General features: G+C 28.7%; 1 protein-coding gene and 1 long non-coding RNA gene across 2 annotated transcripts; both read left to right on the top strand.

Annotated features, from left to right (window-relative positions):
• The first annotated feature begins 5,611 nt into the window (after positions 1 to 5,611).
• On the top strand, positions 5,612 to 6,051 carry LOC133781797 (uncharacterized). The gene is made up of 3 exons (XR_009870268.1): positions 5,612 to 5,636; positions 5,718 to 5,822; positions 5,909 to 6,051. It is a non-coding gene; the product is annotated as an uncharacterized LOC133781797 (long non-coding RNA).
• Positions 6,052 to 14,499: 8,448 nt separating this feature from the next.
• Positions 14,500 to 16,671, top strand: LOC133783865 (protein EXPRESSION OF TERPENOIDS 1-like). The gene is made up of 2 exons (XM_062223476.1): positions 14,500 to 15,027; positions 15,983 to 16,671. Exons 1-2 carry the CDS (start codon positions 14,637 to 14,639, stop codon positions 16,609 to 16,611), a joined length of 1,020 nt encoding a protein of 339 aa, XP_062079460.1. The 5' UTR covers positions 14,500 to 14,636; the 3' UTR covers positions 16,612 to 16,671.
• The last annotated feature ends 432 nt before the right edge of the window (positions 16,672 to 17,103 follow it).

Here is a 17,103-nt window from a genome sequence, read left to right as displayed (position 1 = left end):
AGTGACACACCACCTAAAGGTTCACAACCTTGAACGATATGAACGAGATAAAATATCATATATCAAAATTGACAAAAATTGAAGCCATCAAAGGACACAGGATGATAAAATTCCATTATTAAAATGAAAAACAAAAATCATAACCTAAACTACTAAACAAAAATAAAATTAAACCTAAACGGAAGCACCAACATACCGTCTTTGACAGATTTCACCATGCACCACCAAGTCACCACTGAACCATGAGCCACGACAACCGCACTCCCACGGCATTTTCCTAAAAGCTATTTTTTACCATGACATTGTTCTAAATGTGTTTTTCTAATATAGTATTTTTCTAATCATGTCCTTGAAAAAAATAACATTTTTGTGATCAAACTACACATATATGAATGTGACTGGCAGGAGGGTAAAAATGTAATTACAGTTATGATATGCCATAGTTAAATATTTTTTATTTTGCATCAACTCATGATATAAATGAACATTTTCATGTGGTTGGATGCGTATATAGAAAACAATTCCTATACTATACTCTATACCAGTAATGGGCATGCATATATGCAATAATGACCAATCCCTTTAGTGATCGAGCTAAAGCTATCAAAAATCTGTCTGAAATGACACCATTTGCTTATATGAAGTGGGTTTTGTGTACAGAAATCATCTCATTCAAAAGAGTGGGAATTTTGAGCAAAGTGGATGACTTGAAAGACTACTAAAAATCTGCATGAAATGACACCATTTAAAGTCTTCAGAGTGGGCTTCATGTGCAAAGTTCATTAAATTTAACATTTCTAATTTTAAATCCAAAGAATTCTCACTTGTTATAGTCTAGCTTAATCCTTTCTTTAATAATCTCCTTCTTTAAACAATGTGAGTTGAATATCCCTTTTATTTATTTTAGTTTCTTCTGTTGAGTCTATTAAAGACATGAAAATAATCATTGATTAGACCTAAACGACGGCTAAAAGGCTAATCATTTTGATTAGTTTGCATCAATGAAAATTGATTTATTCTTTGTAAAAGTTTAACTTTGTAATCAAACAATAATAAATAAATGTGCAATTAATTTTTCCCTTTCAAGTTGTCAATATGATTTTTTTTTAATAAAAGAGTTCGTTAGTAACAACTTTCAATGAATAATTAAAGGAAGATTCCCATCATGTTTCATTGGATGGTTTATTATTGTTCCTCTCTTTGTTCTCACCACACATTTTTATAATATTTTTTTTAAGAAAATAACTCGAATTGATGAAGTTATCTTTGAGAATAAATTATTTTTAAGTCTCTTCACTCATCTCTCTAAATTTAATGCTTTATATATGTGTGTATATATATATATATATATATATATCAAGAAAATCTTGAAACCCTTTTCTTCCATTTAAAAATTACGAATCAAAATTTCCTATGATTCATAGAACTGGCCAACTTTACTTAAAAATAAATAAATAAAAATGTTAAAAGGGTAATGCATTTATCATGTATATATGAATATGATGGAATCCATTCGTTATTACTTATCATTAAAAACAAAAGAATAATGATATTATATAAGAATATTACTCTAAGTGCTCAACACCATTTGAATCTTTTTAACAAGTCTCACATGTATTTATTTCAATTTATTTGTGCAAATTGAGAGAGTGAGACATTATCATTGTCCTTCGTCTCCCTAATTTTTTTTCCTAAATACATTATTGAGAGAGTCAATATAATTATTGTCCTTTTTTATCCTAAATTTATTATATCATTGTCTTTTTTTTTTTTTTCCTATTTCAAATTAAGAAGTACCTGATTATTGATAAGGTGAAACTTATTTCCTAATATACATACACTTAAACGATCAATAATTAACTTTTCTCTCAGCAGCTAAGCCAAAGGTGTGCAATTTCTTCTTCTCGGCTGGAGCTTCGCCTTTGGGTCGGACTTGCTCTGGCCGATTGGATGGTTGATTAGTCATTTCTCTTTTTCTGATGTGTCTAGGTGGGAGGCGATCTGGGTTGTGGAGGGTGGATAGGTCTCGGTGGGTTGTGGGTTTTGGTGAGATTCGACGGAGCACTTCTCTTTTATGGTGGCCAGAGGTCGGTGTAGTGGATCAGATCTGTTATGATTCTGGTGGTTTGATAGAAGGGGAGTTATCTTCGGTAATGGTGGGAGAAAGAGGATCAAAGCCAAGACCTGCTTCTATGTTTGGATCTGTTATGTTTGTTTTTCTGTTGTTATTTGTTTTGTGTGTTTTGATTTTGTCATTCTATCGTCAAGAATCATATTGATGGGATTCGTGGCTTCCATGACGGTTCTTTCCAGTTCGAGGTCCAGTTATATCTGGATCAAAATGAATAAGGTATTGGTTCCTGGGTTCTTGACGGTTCGTTGTTCTATATCAGTATGCACAGATCTAGTAGATCATTGTTTATTTTCCAATAATAAAATGTTTAATCTTATGATTGATTTTGGGTGATATTTCATTACTGGAGTTGATATATTATATTGTCATTCAGTAAGAAAGCTTTGTTTACTTCACACCCATTGGATGCTCAATTGATGATGCCTATTGGACTTAGTTGAAGTTTCTATATGAGTTTTCTTTCTTTTGAAAATTGTAACTGATTGTTCACTACTATAAATATAGGCTTTCTCTGCGGGTTTTTTTAAACAATAAATAAAAAGCGCAGTGAAAATATTTGAAAGAGTAAAAAATGTATATTTAATGTCCGCGCCCTGTTTTATTGCGGTTTTTAAAAAAAACGCAGTGAAAGGTTTGAACGGGACACTTTTCTCCGCGGTTTTGGGTATAAAACCGCGGAGAAAGGTGGTCTCTACCCACTAAAGCCCAAAAATCTATTTTTCCCACTCATTTCCCATCTTCTTCTTTGTTGAAGGTCACGGCCGAAGCTCTCTCCCCACTCCGTCCCTACCCACGGTACCCACATTGTCTATTTCTTTTTGTTTTTTTTCTTCCATTTCCTTGCATATTAAAGCTTGCAATCATGTATATATAGTTAATCTTGAGTTATTTTGAAGTTTTAGGGTAAAAATGAAGAAATATTGTGTGGGTTTAATGGTGGTTTCTATGTATGATCATATGGTTATTTTTTGTAATATTTTTGAAATTTTATATAGGATTGGATGACATTTTCATTGTTTAAAACGTGTATTGATCACTAAAACTTGATTTCTTTAATGTATATTTCGGTTTAGGGTATTTTTGTATTATTTTATTTAGAATAATGTTGTTTACATAATTTTTTATATTAAAAATTAGTGCTTGCATAATTTTTTATATTATTTAGGTAATGATTTTTTTAAAGTATATTTTTGTTAATTATATTATTTTAGGATAAATTCAATTACCATATATTTACTAATGTTTAACTTTTTATTGTAGGAAATATTTGTTTGAGTATGAGCTCCCACTCAAGGTTGAAATATTTGTTCGAGGTTGAAATTGGTGAATATTAATTTTTAAGGTAAGTAGTAATTACTACTTAATTTTTATTTTTATTTTTTATATTTACAAACTATTGTTAGAGGAGTTTGAATATATTAGATATTCATCCATAGTGAAGTAGGTTCTGAGATAAAATTGTGTGCTGCGAAGATAACAGAAGGTTGAGAACATGTGTGCCTTAGTGAAGTAGGATCTGTGAATTTTCTGTGTGCTGCGGTGACTTATGGTTGAGAACATGCATGTTGTTTGTTATATGTTTTGTTTGATGTGAATTTATAGGTAGATAACTTGGGAGATGTTATAAATACAGAGGAAACTCTGCCCAATTTTTTTTTTATGATATTAGTTGAACATGTTTTATAAGTTACTATATATAATAATAATGTTTTTGTTTTTGTTGAAATTTTAAATACATATGAATTTTGGATATGTCATAGAAATAAATGAAACTCTGTCCATTTCATTTTATAATTTAATAATTGAACATAATTTTAGAGTATTACTATACTAATTTTCTTTTCATTATCAACTTAGGAATTAGGTAGATATTATCATTATGGATAAGTCATGGATTCTTGAGAATAGAGAAACACAACAATTTCAAGACGGATTCAACCAATTTTTAGAATTTTGCCAAACAAATTGTAGTGATCCGGAAAGAATTCATTGTCCATGTATAGATTGTGGTAATGGAACAAAAGGAAATATTACCATGATAAAAAATCATGTATTTTGTCGGGGATTTGATACAAGTTATCGTACATGGTATTGGCATGGGGAATCATTGAAAAATAATAATCCATATCCATTCGGGAGGCGAGGGGTTGATGATTTGGGTTATAGTGATTTTGACGATCATCCTATGGAATTGCTCGATGAAGCACAAGAAGAGTTTGTTGATGATCCTTCAAAATTTGATAAATTGGTTAGAGATGCAGATAAACCATTATTCAATGGTTGTCTGAAACAAAGATTACCAACGATGGTAAAATTTTACAACATAAAAGCAGAAAATGGAGTTAGTGATAAATGTTTTAGTCAATTTTTAGCTGCTTTTAAAGAGATTTTGCCGTTAGATAATTGCTTCCCTGAGTCTACGTATGAAGTGAAGAAAACTTTAAATTGCATAGGCTTGAAGTATGAGAAGATCCATGCATGTCCGAATGATTGTGTGTTATATCGTAAAGAGTATGCAGACATGGACACTTGCCCAGAATGTGATTCACCCCGCTACAAACCTAACAAGAGTAAGGAGATCAGGAAACTTATTCCTCAAAAAGTGATGTGGTACTTGCCCTTGATTCCACGGCTAAAGCGATTATATCGAAGTGCAGAACACTCTGAAAACTTAATATGGCATGAGACTAGGCGAGTGAAAGCTGGTAAACTTCGACATCCTGCAGATTCGCAGGCTTGGAAAAAAGTTAATAACTTAAATCCAGAATTTAAAACTGAAGCAAGACATCTTCGTCTAGGTCTAGCTGCCGATGGTGTAAATCCACATAAATCTCTAAGTAGTAGGCATAGTTCGTGACCTGTCTTCCTTGTTATGTTCAATCTTCCTCCGTGGTTAGTGATGAGAAGAAAGTTTTTGATGCTCATGTTAATGATTTCAGGCCTAAAACAACCGGGACACGATATAGATGTTTATTTGGCACCATTAATTAATGATTTGAAAGATTTGTATGAAAATGGTGTTGAGGCATATGACGGTTTTAAGAAAGAAGTCTTTAACTTAAAAGTTGTTTTGTTGTGGACTGTTAATGATTTCCCAGCTTATGGTAATCTATCAGGGTTAAGCACAAAAGGTTACCAGGGATGTCCAATATGTTGCACTAACACAAAGGCTATTCGTCTGTCTAATGGGCAAAAAATTTGTTATATGGGTCATAGACGATATTAGCCCCTAAATCATCATTATAGGGACAAAAAAAAAGCATTTGATGGTGATAAAGAACAAGGTGTTGCTCCTTTGCCACTTTCGGGGCAACAAATTCTTAAAGAAGTAGAGAAAATTGATTTCAAGTATGGAAAAATGCAGAAAAATAAGAAAGTAAGTGGATGTTTCCAAAGGAAATCAATTTTTTTTCGTCTCCCTTACTGGAAAGATTTACTTGTTCGACATTGTTTGGATGTCATGCATATAGAAAAAAATATATTTCATTCCTTGGATTGTTGAGTAAGAACGAACTACTTAAACATTATCACTGCTATGGTTGAATTTTAATTTTATAATAATCATATTTTATTATTATTTTAGTCGACATTGGATGTTGGTGCTCGTGATGATGCGGGGGATGACCATAATTTTGGACCCTTTAAAAAATCATAAATCTCCACCAATAATTACGGAGGTTATGGAAAAGTAAGTTCTTCATTTGTAATGTATGCATTATTAATTTTTAAAAGTTGAGAGCATAATATGTATTTAATTAATTTTAATTTTTGTAGAGCATACGCACAATGTTTGGAAAATGAATACATCGGCACATTTACAAAATTGGTGAGAGGCTCTTGTCCAAAACAACCTGAAAGTCATGAATGTGGTTATTATGTACTAAGATACATTTATGATCTTGTAAATGCACTGAATCCAGCAGAAGTTATCAAGAAGAAAGTATGTTATATTTTAAACTCTTTTTTGCTTAAGAAAAACTAGATATAGTATTTAATTATCTAATCTATATTAACTTTTCAATTTTGCAGTGGTTTGACAAAAAGCAATTCAATGTCAAAGAGGATCTACTACCACTACAAAGTGATTGGTTAACTAGATTAATGCCATTTGTTTATGAAATCTAAATTTTTGTATGTATGTAAGATTAAAGTGCTAACTTATATTTGTTAGAATGATTAAAGTCTTTGATTCATTACTAGCCAATTATTTTGTATTAGATATGAAATGTATATATAATAATTTAACAAATTAGTTATACTATTGAAAATAATTATTTATTAAAATTGAAAATTAATTTTTTTTTATTAAAAATGCTCGGTTATCAACCGAAATTATTATTTTTTTTATTGAGAAAGCCTTTTTCTCTGCGGTTGTAGTAAGCCAACCGCGGAGAAAAAAGAGTTTTCTCTGCAGTTCTAATAAACAAACCGCAGAGAAAGCTCTCTTTTCTCCGCGGTTGGCTTACTACAACCGCAGAGAAAAGTATATACTTTTCTCTGCGGTTTGCGTAACACTTTTATCTGCGGTCGAATACTCTCGAAAACCGCAGTGTATTGAGTAAAAAAACCGCAGAGAAATGCCTTTTTTGTAGTAGTGGTTACTGATATTGCTCGGTATGAGCTTGTAATGAGTTTTGTCATATTGATTTTATTGATGAAGATTGCCTATTTTCCTTAAAAAAAAAAACAATTAAGATTTAAAAAGATTTCTCAAAAAAGAAGAAGTCGTGTTTGGTTTAAGGGAGAAAACGATGACGAAGAAGAAAGTAAGATAGAAAAAATCAATAACATTAATTTGTTTCATCACTATTAGACTTTATTTATTAATTACTAGTGAAACAATAAAAATGATATAATATTATTCGAAGAATTATCTTACATATAAGTTTATTATATGCATATTTTTACATAGTATATATATAATTAAAGATATAATTTTGCAATTACTGCCAATATAAATAGATAAATATATATTTTTACTTTTTAAATTATGCTTAGTTTAGTTTGTAGTACCTAGATAATTTGTGTCAATGTAACATCTCTTCTCTAAATAGTGTGGAGATTAGAAAGAAGGATAACGATTGAGTTTTATATAAATATATATATATATATATATTTATATAATTTTATCTTTCCCTTTTAAATTTAAATTATAAACAAAATGATTTTTACTTCCTACCTCCTTAATTAGTTGAGTTCGATTTAATATTATAATTAAAATTTAAAATCTAAAAGAGTACTGTTTGGTATGAGTAAGAAATGGCAGGAATTAGAAAAATAGTGGTTACAAAATTGATTTTTAGGTAGGATGGTGTTTTGGCAAAAAAAACTTTGGAAACTGAGAGACTATTGAATGAATTTGAAATTCATATTAATGATTTTTTTTTAATTTTCCAAATTAAAGATATCTTATGAGAGGAAAACCCCCTCAAGTGAATTTTTAATTTGTATTTGCATAACTACTTTTGAGATTATTGTATAAAAATAAAATAATAAGGGTCACAGATTAGAAAGAGCCTTTTATCTAATGATTATTTGTATCACAAATGTACCATCACTACCATTATCTTAATTTCTTTTTAATTTAATCATTCTCAATGAATAAAGATTTTCATAATTTTTTTAATGAATAGGATATGAGTTTATAATTAATTTACAAAATAGAGATATAATTTTACAATTAACTTACAACGATAGCTAGAAATGACAATTCAAAAACTATTTTATAATGAAACAGCTGTAAGTATTATTATTATTAATAATAATTTTTCCACAGTATAATATTTTTGTTGAGGGTTTTAACACAAACACTTCCTAAGTTTTTCACTATTTGACAATTCATTTATTGAGAAAAAAATTCAAGTCCTTGAATTCCAAAAATAATAGCAATTAAGTCCTTTAGTTAATTTCTAACAAAATTCTAAGTTTTTTTTATGAATAATTTTGATATTTTAATAGATATTATATTTTATCCACATATTCTATATAGCATATCATATGATTTTTATTTATTTAAAACTAAAAATTTTGTAAAAAAAAATTAAATAATAAGAGCATTCACAATAAATGAGGTAAACTAGCTAATTTTCTAAAACATAGAGAAAAATAGTAAAATTGAGTTTCCAATGAGTGAGCTAAATTTGAGTTATTTAATATATTGTTTTTATCTTAATGAATATTATTACTCCACGTGTAGAGATAACTCTTCATTGAGTTAAAAATATTTTTTTTCTTTGTTCTTTCTTCTCTTTTATATTAATATATTTTATTTTATTTATTTCTCTCTATTTTTTCAGTATTTTAATAAATACAAAAATCATATTTAAATAATGAAGATAAAATATAGAGAAGAAATAGAGAAAGTTGATGTACAATGTAATGTAAATGTTTGATGTAAAACAAAAAAAAATATGACTTTGATGATGTATTTAAAAAAAAAATGTTGTTATTTAGCATTTTAAGAAGTCTGACACCATATGAGGTGTCACTCTATAATTGGTTAGAATTATGTCATAATACTTATTATGAGAGTCAATATTATATTACACTAATAACAACATGTTAACTTCTTATGACATTAGGCATTAGTAATGACCTTAACATTTCTCTTCAAGAAAATAGATTAGAACATCGGTGAAAGTGCCCTAGGAACTAGATTGTATTTATTTTTTTTGGCCGACCCTAGTTAATGTACTATTTTTTTCACACCACAATTAATATTTTTAATTTTGTAATCCACTAAAACTCATTTGACTAGTATTATTATTTTCTATTAAATAGTAAGGGGTTAGAACAATTGACATACTAACGCCAAAACATGATCATATCATTATTACCATTCACCTCTTTTATTTTCTTTTCAAAGAAAAAAACAGTAGAATAGGCAAATTATATGGGACATAAAAATACCATCCAAATTTTCCCATTCAACTTTTCACATCAAGATACTATTGTCCACTTAACAAGGCAATACCTTTACACGTGTCAAATGCCCATTAAGCCATTTAAGTCACTTAAGAGCTAACATAGAAACTTCCCACGTCATTTGTTTTCTCTATTCATGTTCCCCATTATGGTCGGAGACCAGTATATCAGTATTTTATTTTATTTATTTATTTATTTAAAAAAAAAAACTATTTTGTTTGAGGCCATCAATTATAAAAATAATAATAAGAAGAGAAGTTTACAATTATATAATTAGAATTTAAAGTATTTATAAAAAATAATTTTAACTAAATTATTTATACAAATACTAGTGTCACTTCAGCATAAAGTGCTAGAATTTAAAAAAAAAAAATATATGCTTCTAGAAATTTTTGGTTCTTTCTAGGTGGTAAAAAATTATCTTTTAGTTTATTACCATAATGATAAAATACTAATTGGTCATTTTTTTTATTAAAAACTTTATTTTTAGTTCACTTTTTTTTTTCGAATCTTATTTTTAAATCATATTATTTAGTATAATTTGGTTACTTTCGAAACTTATTTGTAGACATCTTAATATATCAATTAATTATTTTTAAGTTATATTATGGTATCTTATTATTTAAGATACATTTTGGTAACATTTAAGCTTATTTAAAAAACTAATTAATTATTATATAGTATACTAAGTTACCATATAGTTTATTAATAAAAATTAATTTAGTATACTACACGTTAACTTTTAATAGACTTTTTTAGTTACTCATGTAATTTACATGTCTTATTAATTAAGATACGTTTACGTTACCTTTAAGCCTATTTTAGAAACTAATTAGTTATCATATAGTATAAAAAATTACTTCTATAATTCCAAGTTACCATGAATAACTTATTAGAAAATGATATTATTTAGTATACTGCATAGTTACTTTTAGAAGCTACATTTTTGTTGCTTTTAAAATCATTTAAGATACCAATTAGTTACCTTTTGATATATGACTAAATTTTTTAGTATGCCACAAATTTATAGCGACCAACAAACTTAGTGAGTTACCAAAAAGAGTCTTATTATGTTCTATTTAAAAGTTACCAAACAATATCCTAAACAATATTTTAAAAAAAAGTTACTTGAAATGTTTCTAAAATAGATTTAAAGTTGTTTAGAATACTATATAGTATCTTTTAAATGTGAAATAAGAATACAAATTTCGATATATTAAATTTTGTTTAAGTTTAAAGTTTAGTTAATTTTTGGTTAACAAAATATAAAAAATAAACTAAAGTGTTATTTTTTATTCTAGTCATTTTCTTTGGCGACGGTAAAAAAATATATGTTTCCCACATATCAAAATGATTAACTCGAAGAATAGGTCGCGATGGTACCACTCCTGAGCCCATGCCAACTAGAGGTGTGGCCGTAAAAGATTTTTGAAATTAAGGAAAAGAGAGAGAAATAAAGCAACGTTAAAAAAATCCTGATAAAATGGTAAACAATACTTTGATAGAGAAAGAAAAGATAAGAGATAAGAACAATTAAGTTTATATAGGGTATAAAAAACAGTACATTTGTAAATAAATTTACACATGTTATTTTTGAAAATAATTTGATAAATAAGGCTGAGGATGTAAATTTTTCTAATAATAGCCTTGGGTATTTCTGTCATTAGAGTTTATCCAAATTTACAAAATAAGGATTAAGTAAGAATATGAGCTGTGACTTAATTAAACTCAAATTCACTCCTTACAAAAATTAAGATGTTCAAATTAATTATGTAGCTATAGAGATAGTTTTTATTTTGAGTGAGAGCTTATATGGATTATATTTTGAACATAATAAGAATTTTAAACTGATATTACAATTTATTTATAATTTCTTAAATTCAATAAAAAAAAAAGAATACACATATAATATCTATCATTTTGAGTTCTTCTACATTATTCTAATGATTAATAAAGAAAGATAAAAGAAAAATTAAACTTAAAAAAAAAACTCACAAATTAGATTCTGTGTAACATGTTGATATTGGAGGAAACAAAAGAAAGCACATACATGTGAAAATCTAATCTGTTTAGAAAAGGTGATGACCTCTAATTACAACACATTTTGGTGCCCACACTTAACAAACTTGAAAATAATGTTTTGCTTAAGGTAACAAAAAAAAAAATACTTTTTTCAAAAGTGATTTTTTTTTTTTTAAGGATTTTTCAAAAGTGATTAAACAAAGTCTCACAATATTTGAAACAACTAAAACCCTAGCTAGTTTCTAAGCAAAAAGGGAACTACTCCTTGTATAGATGGTAATTTATACTACTGCAGATCAAGAAGGATATTTTTCTTAACCAATAACTGAGGGCTATTTGGTAATGAGGAGTCTTATTGATGGTATTTATTTATATAGTTGGAACTAATTTAAGCAAGTAATTAATAATCATCATTAATTAATATTGGAAGCATTTAGCATTAAAGAATGCAAATCCCAATAAGTCTTGTACTGATATAAATGAAACCCTAATATATACATAGTAATTATCACAAGATGATTAATCTGATGAAGAGCATTTATTTGACTTCAGTTTTAGCAGTTTTTATTTATTGTGGAATTTCATATCTTTCTCTAGGACTTTCTGTCATGGTACACCATCTCTTTATATATGTGTTTTCAGTTTAGATAATTTTGATATGAGTGAAGTGAAGGTTTAGTTTAAATTTAACAGTTTTCTAATTAAATTATCAATTAGTATTTGACTATATAGCTGATTTGAAAACAAGTATTCTTAATTAAAAAAGAACAACCAAAAAAAATCATGAAAACAAGGACAAATTTTTGATGAGTCTGTTTTTAGCTTAGTTTTAACATGTGTTTAGGATAAGTTTGAGTCATTTTTGGTGGAGTGTGTTGCGGTATTATGCTTGTTTGGGTATGTTTTCAGGAAATAGGAGAGGAAATCGTGAAGTTTGGCAAATGACTGAAAAATCAGTTGAAATTGAGCAATTTGTGCTAAAAGTTGATAAGAAGGGAGCTGAAGACTCATTCGCGGAGAGAATTGGTGGAATTGCAGTTTGGAATTGAGATTTTGGAAGAATTTTAGGGGCCGCGGCGCTTGAATGGAGAGCTGCGGCGCAAGGGAGAAACAGAAAGTGCCTAAATCCTGGAATTTTGAAGGGCCGCGGCGCCTGGGGGACGCGCCGCGGCGCTTGCTGAAGTCAGAGAGGGTCCGCGGGATAGAGGATGCGCGCCGCGGCGCCCGAATGCAAGGGCCGCGGCGCGTGTGGCTGCACATGAATTTCGTCTTTGTTATGTTTTTTTTTAGGGTTTTGGTTTAAAAGGACGTTTTTAGAGTTAATTAGAGATTATGCAGAATTAGAGAGAAACAAGTCATTGGAGGCAGAAGAAAAACATTGAAACCTAAAGTTTGAATTCTTATTCTCTTCTGTAATCTCTCTACTCATGTTTATGTTTATATTTAATTTGATTGATGTTAGTATGTCTGCTTTGAACTAATCTTTTTATTAGGGTTTTAGTGGATTCTTCTTGAAACTATGATTTCTTAATGAAATTTTTCTGAATTTCTTTCTTCTGCTGTGGATTATTTATCGTACACTTAATGCTTGTGAATGTTTGATCGTCATTTACATGTCCATATGATTTTAACCTAATCTCTGAAAAGAAAAGGATAATTATGCTATAGATAAATAATCACAATTTCATATTAGACGAAAGTACTTTTATGAGTTGTGTAGTTTAGGGATTATATGCTTAAAGCCTGCAATATATTGATTACAACAGAGATGTAGGGCATAGTATATTGTAGAGAATTATAGATCCTAATAAGACTATAATATATAATTATAATCTGCTACTACAACAGAATTAAGATATCTTGAGAAATTGAGTAGAAATCATAAGTGGAAAGTTGATGAAACTAAAGCCCTAACTTTTGCATTTATTAAATTAAATCAACTCTTATTACTGCATTTATTTAAGTGTTAGTAGTTTCCTAATTTTTAGTAGTAAGTATTTTAATTGTAATCTGAAATTATTAAGCAAATCAATTAGAATTAGAGATTAATTGTTGGTGATTAATATCAGTCTTCGTGGGATCGACACTTAACTTATCATATATTACTTGATTAGACCACGTATACTTGCGTGTTACATTTTTGCGATCAATTTTATATGGATAAATATAATAAATGTCTCTTTTTTATTTAATATAGATATGCATGTCTATTTTATATCATTTATAGGTACTACTAGACAACTAGTTCTTTCTATATATATGATTAGCTTTTGTACAAAGCATATGAGTTGATATTAAAAAAACAATATTTTAAAAACACAATATATATTTTTTTTTTTAAGGGCACAAAGTTTAATATCTAAACAACCAAACTTGTTATTATTTGGTTGGGTTGGATTCAAACCAATTTGGTGGTATTACTACAAGAAAAATGTGAATTGGTGATATTTTCTTTAGTATATATACATTCACCACAATAATGTGTATATATATATATGAGTTGGTTCAAGAATAATAATGGGTTTAACACTGTTCATGTCACATTTAAAAGACTTGAAAAAGACTTTGTGTAAACTTTTTTTTTTCTTTCTTTCTTTTTACAAAGACTTGTATAAAACCTCTATCAAGCTAAAAATAAGTTTAATTAAGTTAATATGTTTATTTATTGAGTTTTGTTTTTCCTTTTAAATGTGACACATTTCCTTAGGCACTATCAAATGAACTAGTTGTGAATATTCCCAATTAATTTGGATATTAATTGTCCAATTCCAATTAGTTAAAACAATTATGATGTCTTAAAAAATATAAATATGTATAAATGTTTGAAATCTTCATCAATGTTCTTTACCTAATAAAACTCTTCTCTGTAGTCACCTTTTCACAAATAAATGAAAATTAATGCTGTCAAACAAAAAAAAATTCAATTTTTTTTATCATGCAAGGTTGAAAATCATTTATGTATTTATATGGTCACAATAATCAACAAATACATGAATTATACAAGAAACTAATCACTGTAATTCTGTGTTCAATTCAAATATTGAGCTAGATTTGATTGTGTAGTTTAATTGTTGTAATTATAAAAAATAAAAAAGCATAAATATGTATATATAGGTGTGTGTGTTTGACAGTATACTACTGATCAATATTGCGGCTTTGTATGTAATCATACATTAGAAGAAAAAATATATATAATCTAGATATATATATATGGGACTGGCAAAAGCTGTCCCTATGTATATATAATAAACTCACAACATAAGCTTAATTCCAAATGACCCACACCCCCCACCAAAATAAAAACATCTACATATAGATAGACATATACATATACACAATATATATATGTGTGTGTATATAAGGCCTCTATTCCACCTGAACAAAGCCTTAAATTGACAGCTTTTTTTTCTTTCTTCTTACAAAGAGAAAAGTAAGAAAAGGGAAAAGAGAGAAAGAGAAAGAAAAAGAAAGAGAGATGAGTATACTTAATCTATAGCATATTTAATTTATTAGATATTAGCTAGAGAGTTTATATATAGCTATAGATATATATATAATGAATATGATGATGAGGCAAGTGAGTTTATCTTCAAGATGTCAAGACTGTGGAAACCAAGCCAAGAAAGAGTGTGTTTATATGAGGTGTAGGACTTGTTGTAAGAGCAAAGGTTTCCAATGCCAAACTCACATTAAGAGCACTTGGGTTCCCTTGTACCGAAGGCGCCATAGACATCACCACAGTAATCTTCTCAATACAAATACTTCTACTACTATTCTTCATCATCATCATCATCATAGTAATCAAGATCAAGATCTTGATCATCATGATCAAGATCATCACCAGGGATTGCAGTACTATTTCAACACCAAAAGGCTCAGATCACAGCTCATCACTATTAATAATCCAAACCCTCCTCCACCAATACCAGCATCTTCCTCTACACCAGGTACTACTCTCCTATACTACTACTACTACTACTACTACTATATCTATCTATATATAGTTCTATACTACTGTTTCACAAAAAACCCATATAAATTTATGTATGTAGATAGAGAAAAGAAGTGTGTATTTGTGTGTAGAAACATAAAATATGAATACCCAATTGCTGTTTCTGACAATTGTAATCGAAATATGTATGTATCATAATATCCCCCCCTTTTCTTGAGAGTACTTTTTTCTTCTTCTTCTTCTTCTGCTACTACTGTTTCTTACTCAACCTAGAAGATACTATGTTTAGATTCAGCAGATACATGTGTGTGTATATATATATATATACCAAATCTATATATGTACAAAAACCCAGATGAGGAAATCATGTTTATAATCAAAATATACTACACAATCCCCCTTTTGAAGGGAAGTAGTACTGATTTTCCACTGTTTCCAACTCAACCTAGCAAACTAGCTAAAAATCCCTATGTTTAGATTCACAAGAAAAAAAAACTGTACACATAATCATACATAGATGTGTATATCTATACACATAATATATAAATATTATGAAGAAAAAAAAAACCCCATTTTGAAATTGATGAAGAAAATCCAAACAATAGTGCTGAAAGTTCTAGTAATAAGCTATATTATATATATATATGTACATATGTATTCTAGCTAATTTCCCATTTCTCGATCTAATACTCTTGGGTACTATACTGTTTAGTTCGAATCTAATTATATATATATATTCTGACAATCACTACTTTCTTTGTATGGAAAATAAATTTAATTAGAAGCTATATATAAGCTATGAAAGAAACAACCTATACATATATATTTATAGGTTCTACATACACAATTTTTTTATTATCATTTGAAAAATAATATTTATAATATAAGAAAAACCCAATGCTGGGTTTAGCTATTTTATTTTATTTTACTAATTATTTTTGTATCTTTAGGGTTAGAAGAAGAAGCACAAAATTTCCCTCCTGAAGTGAAAGCCACGGCCACATTTCACGTTGTACGGGTAAGCTCAACGGTCAACGTTAATGGGGTTGACCAGAATCATGATCAGTATGCATATCAGACGGCTGTGAGCATAGGAGGCCATTTATTCAAGGGTATTCTCTATGATCAAGGTCTCCAACCTAATACTAATACTACTTCTTCTTCTAATTACACTGTCACCGGCGCCGGAGACCGGACCACCACTTCTGCCGGCGCCGGAGGCTTTAATCATCGCAATCATGATCATCATGGTCAGCAGCAGCAATTGCCTATAGATTATTTTGTTAGTGTTAAATCTCATCATCATGATCATCAAACTGGTGGAGTAATTGGCACCGTTGGATCAAGTGCAAGTGCAACTTATTTAACGGCTAATATTTCATCATCATCACTTGTTGCTAATGCTGAGGATCATCATCATCATCATCATCACCAAAATCATCATCATCAACCGTTGAATATGTTTGGTTCTTCTTCAACAACAACTACAACAACATCAACATGTCCAATTTTGTTTCCTTCTAGTAATGCTTTCATTAATAATCCCGGTATGCAATTTTTCCCAAGCAGAAAATCTTAATCATCATCAATTATTATTATTATTACTACTTATTTATATAATTAATTTGATATATGTACATTCTCTATCTGTTGAGTTGATCTGAAAACAAATAAAATAGAGATTATTAATTTCTCCCTTTTTATATTATTATTATTATATTTCAATTACCATTTTTCACACATATATATATATATATTACATCAATAATATTATATTTGGTGTAGGTTTCTATAAAAATGTAAGACTAGTCTCCCATTACATAACAATGTGAACACAATTTTAGTCTCATAAAGTTACATTAGTGTTAAATTGCATCATATATATAGTTACAAGTATAAACTTATCATACCCTAATATACAAAATATGATGATATTGACCTATTTAAAATTTGGGCATTAATTTTATATGATTCTTGATCATAAATATCTTGCATGTTTGAATTTTAAACTTGGCCTATTTGCATTGTGATATTATATATATGTAGTGTGGTCTATATATATAAATATATG

Source organism: Humulus lupulus, chromosome 6 (assembly GCF_963169125.1).
Source record: "Humulus lupulus chromosome 6, drHumLupu1.1, whole genome shotgun sequence".
NCBI lineage: Eukaryota > Viridiplantae > Streptophyta > Magnoliopsida > Rosales > Cannabaceae > Humulus > Humulus lupulus.
The sequence above is the reverse complement of the archived record's forward strand: the minus strand, read 5'-3'. Positions and strand labels throughout refer to the sequence as shown.